This window comes from Akebia trifoliata, chromosome 10 (assembly GCF_017979445.1).
Source record: "Akebia trifoliata isolate Shusen 1 chromosome 10, ASM1797944v1, whole genome shotgun sequence".
Taxonomy (NCBI): domain Eukaryota; kingdom Viridiplantae; phylum Streptophyta; class Magnoliopsida; order Ranunculales; family Lardizabalaceae; genus Akebia; species Akebia trifoliata.
In genome coordinates, this window is record NC_141384.1 from 900,612 (window position 1) to 910,569 (window position 9,958).

General features: G+C 35.7%; 2 protein-coding genes across 2 annotated transcripts; one reads left to right on the forward strand and one right to left on the reverse strand.

Annotated features, from left to right (window-relative positions):
* The first annotated feature begins 259 nt into the window (after positions 1-259).
* PIFI (post-illumination chlorophyll fluorescence increase) lies at positions 260-4,229 on the forward strand. The gene is made up of 8 exons (XM_086455231.1): positions 260-483; positions 1,404-1,524; positions 1,995-2,079; positions 2,175-2,253; positions 2,402-2,515; positions 2,601-2,713; positions 3,657-3,767; positions 3,899-4,229. The coding sequence occupies exons 1-8, from the start codon at positions 378-380 to the stop codon at positions 4,001-4,003; spliced, it is 834 nt and encodes a 277-aa protein (XP_086311357.1). The 5' UTR covers positions 260-377; the 3' UTR covers positions 4,004-4,229.
* Positions 4,230-6,286: 2,057 nt separating this feature from the next.
* LOC147392588 (phosphatidylcholine:diacylglycerol cholinephosphotransferase 1-like) lies at positions 6,287-9,348 on the reverse strand. The gene is made up of 3 exons (XM_086456826.1): positions 8,780-9,348; positions 7,586-7,723; positions 6,287-6,770 (listed from the first exon to the last, which is right to left on the reverse strand). The coding sequence occupies exons 1-3, from the start codon at positions 9,176-9,178 to the stop codon at positions 6,432-6,434; spliced, it is 876 nt and encodes a 291-aa protein (XP_086312952.1). The 5' UTR covers positions 9,179-9,348; the 3' UTR covers positions 6,287-6,431.
* Positions 9,349-9,958: the final 610 nt, after the last annotated feature.

A 9,958-nucleotide genomic window follows, 5' to 3' on the forward strand; every position in this document is an offset into this window, starting at 1 on the left:
GTCTTTCTCTCCTACAAGTACAAGTGCATTAGCATAGTTTGACCCACACATGCAGGGTGTGTTGAGGTAAAATGCATGGGTGGTGTTTGTTTTCTTGGGAAGGAGAGGATAAGGCAGAACCACTTAGCTTACAGTACAAAGTGAAAGGGTGAAATATAAGATCTAGATATTTCAGGCTTTCAGTCTCTTTCATCCTCTCTCTCACTCATTTATCTAATATTGTCCACTAATGAGATATTTTGTGGAGTTGGTGGTTGAATTTTGCTCTCTCTATATGTATCTTCTTTGCTTATTAATGGGTTAGACTGAGTCTCTCTCTCTCTCACACACACAAACACCTTGTGGTAACTTTTGGGCAGGCAAATTAAGCAATTCAGATGGCTGTTTCGACGGCTTCAATAATCTCACTTCCGTCGCAGCCTCTCTACACAGTCCAATCCAATTCAAGTTGCAGTACTAGCCGATTAATTTCCAATCTTAATGGTATGTCTCTTGTTTGTGCTTCTGTATTCATTGGTTTGTAATAATTTGTATTTGAGACTCAAATTGGTAGATTTCACAATTTATCAAGTTGAATTTGCTACTTTAGATTCATATTTCCGAAACCATTGGATGAATCCTCAATATTAATTGCTTATCTTGAATCCATTACTACACATTCTTTGGGTTATTCTCTTATTTGAATAATTCAGTCTTTGTTTCCTTTCCAGAATTAGATTTTAGTTATTGAGATCTGATTCAACTGTAGGTAGCGATGGATACTCGAACGATAACAATTGCCCATGTGAAAATAGCGAGACTTAAAGAAGATATCAACTACTTAATAAGATCACAGTTCTGGTTGAATATAATTCAGACTAAAACTGTAATTTTAGCAATAGCGGAGATATCAAAATAAATAAAGATTGTCATGGAAATAGATGAAGAGCAACTAGGCCATAGCTCAGTTGGTTGACATATTGCAATGCAACTTTGATGTTTTGGATTCAAGTCCATCTTACCCAACAAGGAAAAAAGATGAAGAAGATAAGAGTGTTGGGAAAAATACGAATTTATGAGGTTTATCATCGAGTTCGGACAACTATATATTTCCCTAGCCCCTTAGATCAATCCACTAGTTTAGTTTGAGAGTCCATAAATTACGGTTGCATTATAAAATCATCAATGAATGGATTTTATAAGGACCCATGTTAAAGGCATCCCAATTCTTAGTAAGGGCACCCGTTTAACTTGTTTCTAGACTCAATCGATCTAGTCTGGAATTCTTGAAATGTTTGTCACTATCACTTAAAGTGATTGTATTTATCCCACTAGGAAAAAAAGAGAAGACCATGTTATTAGACGTTCAATAAGTATAATTTTTCTTCCCTGATTGAACCTTACAAAATTATTTTTCAATGCAGCTAGTAGTTTAATGGGTGCTCCCTTGAGGGGTAATCCTCCAAAGAAGGGGATGGTTGTCAAGAAGAGTGTGAAAGTAAGCGCTGCTGTCGTTGCAACACCTGCCGAAGAGGAACTCAAAGAGTATGTTTCCTCACTAGTGCTTGTAGCTTTCAAATTCTGATTTCATGCTTCACATAAGGGGATGTTTGCAGTAGTAATGTACTTTTGTCATTAACTAAATTACTTCCAATCCACTTCACGAATTTACAAATCTTTAGCATTTTTTTTTCCTTCTGAAAAACAAAAGGGAAAGAGGAAGATCAAAAAGGATGTGGATTGACGTTATGAGACCGGATATGAACACACATGAATTAATGGGAAAAAAAAAGGGCTTTGGATTTTCCTTTGGGCTTATACCCATAGCTCAGTTAGTTTGACACATTGCAAAACAACTTTGCGGTCGTGGGTTCAAGTCTTTCCCATAAAAAAGTGTGTGTGTGTGTGTGGTGTGGTGGGGGTGTGGGGTTGCTTCAGATAGTATTGAATTGAGGAACAAGATTCGGACTTTTTTCATTTCCGGGGCTGATGTTTCACACAATCCTCCTTTTCAGGTATTCACTTCCTACATGGGCTGCATTTGACATAGGAAGGGCTCCTGTCTTCTGGAAAACCATGAATGGACTTCCTCCTACTTCTGTATGTTGGACACTGCTTCTGACTCTATAATGCTTCTAAGATTAATTTTATTGGTTTTACAATTACATTGACAATGCACTTCAAACCTTTGACAGGGAGAGAAGCTACTGATCTTCTACAATCCTGCAGCAAAAAAATTAGTCCCAAATGAAGAATTCGGGATCGCATTTAATGGTACTATATATTATAAATTCCACATACAGTTGTTTTTAATTTTGTAAAAAAATGGGTTGAATTTGTTGTTAAGTTATGGCTTCATCCTGCTAACATATAAAAGTTTGGAATGTCGTTTATTTGACAAATTCAATTTTATCGTTGATAGGAGGTTTTAATCAGCCAATCATGTGTGGAGGTGAGCCAAGACAAATGCTAAGGAAGAACCGAGGCAAAGCTGATCCCCCCATATTTACCATCAAAATATGTGTTCCTAAGCATGGTTGGTGTCGTTAAATGAACGTTTTTTGCTTGCTAAGACTTCTTAAATTTTCTTGTGAGCTTATATGCTTAAATCTTTTTGGCAGCTGTGAACTTGATCTTCTCATTCACTAATGGAGCTGACTGGGATGGTCCATATAAATTGCAGTTTCAAGTTGCCAAACCATGGAGAAACAAACCCATCGAATTCTTTAATGAGGTAACACTTGTATTCATAGACATGCATCACTCCGCCTAAACTACAAGTAATATTATTTGGACTATTGGCTTGGTGGTATTATATTAGCAGAATGGACTGTGCTCCAACTTTTTCCTCAATTTCGTAACTTTTTCCATTGGGGAAATTTCTTATTTTATACGGACTATAAATTCATAGCCAACTCGTTTTAGGGTTTCTTTAGGGTGATTTTTGAAGGTGAATTTGAGAGATTTTAACCCTATTTTCACCGAAATAGTGAAAGGTTCTGTTGAGCTTAGTCCCACATGGGACACAAATTGCCTAGTCTCTCTCTCTCTCCTTATAAGCTCCTGGGCCTCTGCACTCATTGCCAATTGGTTTTGAGTTGGACCCCCAAATTTATCATGGTATGAAAGTGGGCTTTTCTCTCTTCCACGTCACCCAGTTCAGATCTCCACGTGCTTTGGCCCGGTCAGGCTCACACGTGGAGGCGTATTGAGTTTAATCCCACATCGGACACAAATTGCCTTTTCTATCTATCCTTTTAAGCTCCTAGGCTTCTCCATTCATTGTCAATTGGTTTTGAGTTGGACCCCCAAATTTATCAGGATCTCTCAACACCCATGCATGGACATAGGCAATCTTACCGAACCATGCAAATCTTTCATTTTTCGATTGTTTTCTTATTTGTTTCATTGTATACATCACTAAATCTAGGGATTTGTGCCTACAATTTTCAATTATATCAGTTTATCTAAATATTAATGTAAATATTTGTGGTAACCTTATAGTTTTTCAATTACTAATGAGAAAATTTTTGCTAAGCCCGAGAAAGGGTATTTAGAGAGTTAAACTCCAAAACCTACAATACGTGTAGTCGGCAAATGAGTCTTTAAAGAGGAATCCAATTAATTATTTGAATTTTTTCAAGATAGACTAAGGAAGAATCATATCTTACATGCAGGGTCTAGCAGAAGAATTGGGTAGAGACGGTGCATGCGATAGAGCAATATTTCCAGAATCCGATATCGTTATCAACCGTTGTGCCATGATCGGTAATTTATCTGTCGAAGGGGTAAGTACATAAAAATTTCATTTTATTTTCATATCATATCATACAAATTGTACGAAAACTGAGAACTAATAAACATATAGAGGTCATGGCCCCAAATTTTACATGCCAATGGTGTGAACTTGTTGTTATAGGGCGACCGCTGTAATTTGGACCTCATACCAGGATGCACGGATCCTAGCTCACCGGATTTTAACCCGCTCGCAAATGTTGATGATGGATCATGTCCGTTGGATTGAGACTCCAAGGAATAGTATCCACCACCCATGCATCCTCTCAAGGTTTACTTATATATGAATGTAACAGTACATACATGCATGTCAGCTGACCCATAATTTTTGTGACAAGGCTTCGACTATGATAAGCATTCGTGCCTTGTAACAAAGTTACTATCTAATTCTACCATATTGGTGTAAATGATTGAAATATCCCTATTTGCAAGGAATGGGTTCTCTTTGATTGTTATTCATTTTTTTTCTTTTAAAAGATCATTATATTTCAAAAAGATATTATAGTAGACTTAGGATCCAACACGGTGTCTTGTTCCTATGAAATAGGATAGGTGTCTATGTGGCACGTTTTAATTGGTGTTCAAAACACATCGGACTCCTAATCAAGTCATTCATGCAGGAAGCAGGTCCTCTGTAGCACATGGTTCCGGTAGGAAGAGCACCACATCAGCAATAAAATTGGATCTCAACCCTAAAATCGGGGGGAGTTCAGTAACCGTTCATTTTTAAAGACATGGATCTTCATAAAAAAAAACTTATTTTCTGTTTTTTATTTTTTTAATCAGATCTAAGTCATGAACACAAGAGGCTGAGATGTTAATTTTTTTTAAAATACCTCTCTCAACCATGTAAAGTGTGCCACAGAGGATCCGCTTCGGTTCATACAGCCCAAGGTGTTTGAATTTCAACAAAAATATGTCATGTAGAGACCTAACGTTTTTATAGGAACTAGACACCATTTTGGATCGCAACTCATTATAGTATCTCGTTGCTTTGGACACAAAATGTCCAACGCCATTAAATGTTCAAAAAAAGTAGTGAAAAGATTTTTGAACAATCAATTGATGGAACATGATTCAAAAAAGATGAGAGGAAAAGAAAATGGAGATGAAAGGTTTTAGAATTTATTCAAGGAGGGAAAGCCAATGATTTAGGGACCATTGGACACTAATCAAGTAAGAACCCTATTTTTTTTTAATGGTTTTAGATGTATTGTTTCCCACACCATCAGACAGTAATGATATATTTTGATACACATTGCTAGACTCCAATAAGCAAAGAGAACCCATTCTTTCTACCAGAGTAGTACGAATTTGTTGTTTAGAATTTCAGTGCTAAGCTGAATGGCATGATGCCACGTGTGGAGGGAGATTTTTAAATGACATGGACTATCTACACCCACTTAGAAGTTAAATGTCAATAATGTGTAAGTACGTAAATACACCCACTGAGCAAACACAAATTTTCCCTCCAACTACCGAAAAACTCTATCAAAATTCAATCAAATCCACATAATCGAATGATTTTTCTTTAGAGATTCATCAAAAGACCGCGTTTTGATCTATTTGTGGGGGACATTATTCACTAAAACATGATTTTTACCATTATTTGGTATAATTAAGCATTTTGATAGATGGAGGTGGATTTTTATAATTTATTTTCATCAACTTTTGTTCTTGGAATTATTTTTAATCGTTTTGCAAATAAACCATTTTAAAAACTAATTTTATCTTTATCATTTGCATAAATAAAAATAAAAAAATTCAAAATCCCGAGTACATTCAGTAAGTCAAGACCGAACTCATCAGCATTATTTCAATAGGCACATACAGAATAATTTTTTCATATGGGATCCCTTGTAAAGAACTGTTCGATATATACTTACCGTAAGATAGTGCATTTTTTTCATTTTATTTCTACTGAATTTATAATTTTAGATCAATAGTTACATATCGGACACTTCCTTCCACGGAATCCCATGTGAAAAACATTCAATATGTTATTACCGAACCTTTTTGAAAATATTCGGTATGTAATTACTGAAAATTATTTATTATATTTTAAATAAATCAGTGGGTGAAACTAGCATATAATTTTTTGTTGCATATACCCACAAGTACAAAGGGTGTATACAGTAAGTGGGTGGGTGTATATATTGTATGGGAGGATATGAAAATGTTGCCTAATAAAGCATTATTCTATTAAAAAAATTGTCAAAAAAAAAAACTTATATTTCGGTCCAACTACTTTGGTACAAACAGATGGAGCTCCATAATTCTTCTGAGAAAGGGGAGGATTTTTCTTGAGGTAGATATCCTAAATTTAATCCCAAAAGAAATCTTTCCAGATAGAGAAAATCTTATCTATGATAAGATCTTGATTCCCTCCCAATATTAGCCTCTATGTTTAAAAACAATTCCTGGACTGTAGGTCCAGAAAAAGTTAGAAGTTATTGGTCATAGAATACAGGTTGTTGGGCCAATTTAAATCCAGTAACCTCAGCCACTCATCTGTGTGGAAGAAAAAGTCAATTAATAAAACATAAAACATAAATGTGAACAACCTTCAAACTTTAAACCTCCCATATCTCCCCCTTCCACATGTCTACATTTTACCAACAAGCACTTGCAATAATTGACTAATTTCTTTGTGCTCCTTACATTGTTGTTGTTGTTGAATGTGTTGTGGAACTGGGTTTAGTTGAGTACCCTTGATGATGAGGTCTTCTCTTGCTCTCTTCATACATTCCAGCAAGAGAATCGAACAAGATTCCAGCACCGATTCCGACGGCTAAGTCGATTGTATAGTGACCCCTTGTTCCTAATAGTCTCACCATTTGTAGTACATTTAACACGTCGAATGTAGAGGCCATCATCCATCGTTCCATGCGTCGCATGTCGAGTGATGCAATCATTGATCCTGCAACGTGTCCGGAGAAGAACAAGAAGAACGAAACGTTCCCCACTGGGAAATCCATCCCAGAGCCCAAGAAACCCTGAAACATCAAAACTTCAAAAATGTAGAATAATAGAATTCTATTATAATTTAATTGAATTATAATGAACCTTTGATAGGATTAATGTAGAAAATAGGGAATAATCCGAACTTGGTTTTAAAACTTGTCGGAGACTGAGATGACTCATCCAAGTCATCTTGACCTTGGAGGCTACTGGGTGAGATAGTCAATGTGAATCGTCCATCACATTGACTTGTTTGAACATATCGGTCAGAGTTGATGAAAACTCGATTGAGTCAACCAATTGTGTTTTTGATGTAAAATTATTAATTTTTTGGACAGTTTAAACGTTAGTTATGTATGGAAAATAAGATTTTGTAATTGAACATTAACTAATTTACCTTATAATAAGAAAAAAAAATATAATGTATATTAATAAATATTTTAAAAGATTTAAAACGAGATGAGAAGACTTGGTTGAGCCAACTTGGCATCGGTGGGGAGTAAGACGACATGAGAAATTGGGTTTTAAAACCATGATCCCAAGCAAAATTCTATTTAAGAGAATTGATCTAATCTAATCTTACCTAAAAAATATCATAATCTTCATGAAATGTGATGGTGTATCACAATATACCTTAATCTCATACTTTAACACCCTCCCTCAATCTTGTTCTGATCAACGATTATCGTGAATTTGTTTAAATTTATATTTTAATGCTTCTAGGATACTAAATATATAGATTTTTTTTTTTTTTACTACAACTATCGTTCATTCGTGATGAGATACATAAATAATGATTCAATGTATTTCATGCATCCTTATATGAGTAACATCGGAGCTTAGGAATTACCTGAGGGAGTGGGAGTTGTGTGGTGTAACCCAATATTCCTCTACAAGTGAACATGAAAAGTGCAGAAATGGTGGCTCGCGGTCGACCTTCTACGACCCAAGTCCATAGTATGTATGTTGTTTGCATGGCTACAAACACCTGCCCCATCAAAAATGTGGATCTCATCAATTGCATATGTAATACATTTTTTTAAATAAAATAAAAATTATATCTACTTTATAAATAAAGATTTTTATGGGGTGCACTCAAGGGGGAATGTGTGATAAACTTGATAAATTTGGGGTGTTGGAAGAATTATCTCAAATTCAGGAACTTGGTGGGTCAAATAAATAAGGCATATTTCGTAGATGCCTCCTTTAATTGGGAAAGGTTGAGTTGCTTATTCGTACTTTCAAGTTTCAACATTGAATAATTCAAAGTTGAAAGAGTTCGGATTCTGTACTTCTGGGAATTATCTAGTTATCTTGCATCTGGACTCCACTACTCAATATCTGGAACATATTTAGGCCCATAGATCAGGCAGATGGTTATGATTGATCATGTAAAAACATGCTTGTATCCAATGGTTAGGATTTATCCATCAAGGTGGTTTTGGGTGTGAAAGTCTACAAAGGGTGTACCAAATATTTATGGGCTGATAGACCCTAGATGATACCGTGTGGCATGCAAAATTAGTTGCTTTGTACATCTTTCATGAGTTGAGTACCTACATAACTACCGGAACTACAGGATCTAAATTCAATTGTCCTTTTCATTTTCACCGATAAAGACCATAGATTTAAGGAGAATTCAAATAAGGGAGTAATATAAATATTCCTAACTATTTAGGGAGGCAAATAGAAAAAAATTATGTGGGGGCGGGGGTTTAAATTACCAGGACAGTCCTTTACTGATTTGGGAATTAAATATTTTTTTAAACGGTAAATTTATTTCTGTGACTGTTATATATAATTAACCTTTTTAAAATTAATTCCCAAATCAGCAGACATGAATTGGTAATTATTTTAGAAAATGTACTGCCCCATAATTTTGTAATCCTCGAGTCATGAGTAGATAATTACAGCTTTACAGTTAAATAGGTATTTCTTTGACTTAGCTCCCTGAATAATGAGCATCCTCGAGGGAGGCATTTCAAATATGTCTCACTAAGTAGGGACGTAAATGAAAAAAAAAAACTAATAAGCCTGAAATTACCGTGTTGAGAGCCGCAAGTAGAGAGTTGAGAGCAGGCCTAGTAGCCAGAAGCCGATGAATGGATCGGGTCAGGACGAAACCCAGATCAAATGGAGGAGACGAAGGAGGGATCATAAGTAGGGTGTACTCTACACCCATGAAGAAAAGAAGGGACACCGCAAACGCACACGGGATCGGATGGAACTTGACCAAGTCCACCGCGTCGTCCATCGTCCAACTCATAAAGAACGCGTTACTGAGTCGACTCGCTATCCCCATGCCTGATTTCTTCGTCATCGCAATGGTATTATTTTCTGAATCTCCCTCAACGAAACCGATACTAGAGGCGTTAACACCGTTAACGTCGTTAGTAGATCTCTTATTTCTACTTTTGAGACCATTGCTTCCGTTGGAATTCATGGCCGTTAAAGTTAACAGATATCGACATGAGGAAATTGTGTGAGAGGTGATAAAGCGTTATAAAGTTTTGGAGAGACAGAGGGGTGGTTGGCGGAGGACGGAGGTTTCAAGGGAGTTAATTGTTGAATCTAGAGATCTGTGTTTTGAGATGGGAAAGGAGACACGGCGCATTAACTATGGGACTGTTTCTAGGGTCCAACGATGATGTACACGTAACGTCCGACGAACCAATGATAAAACAACAAGTTATGTTTTTTTTTTTTTTTTTTTTAAGGAATTGGTTCCCATAGATGTTCTGTATTCTATTCCATACCTTTTACGATGTCTTTGTATAGTGTCCATCGACATTGTACCTTAGAAAAAAACCATTTAAGTGAGAGGCACGTTGCGACACGTGATTCGCCACTATCGCTATTGTCGCTGTATCACACATAGGGTTGACAATGGGTCTGATAATATCTACTTACCGACTCATTCAACTGATTTATTCAAATATAGTTACAAATTTTTTATCCATTTAAGAATTTGGATAAATTTAACCGTAATTTTTTTTTATTAAATTATTTTTAAGGTCAGATATACATATAAGTCCTATCCAACCCAAATATCTATTTATCCGAATTTAATACGATAAATTCTAAATTATATATATAAATAATATATATATATAATATATATATATATATAGGGTCCCGTTGGCCTCCCTTAGTTTTACCACACACTTTAACAAACACGTTTTGTCTTACATGGGTTAGAAGTTTCGGAATGAGCTGATTTTTG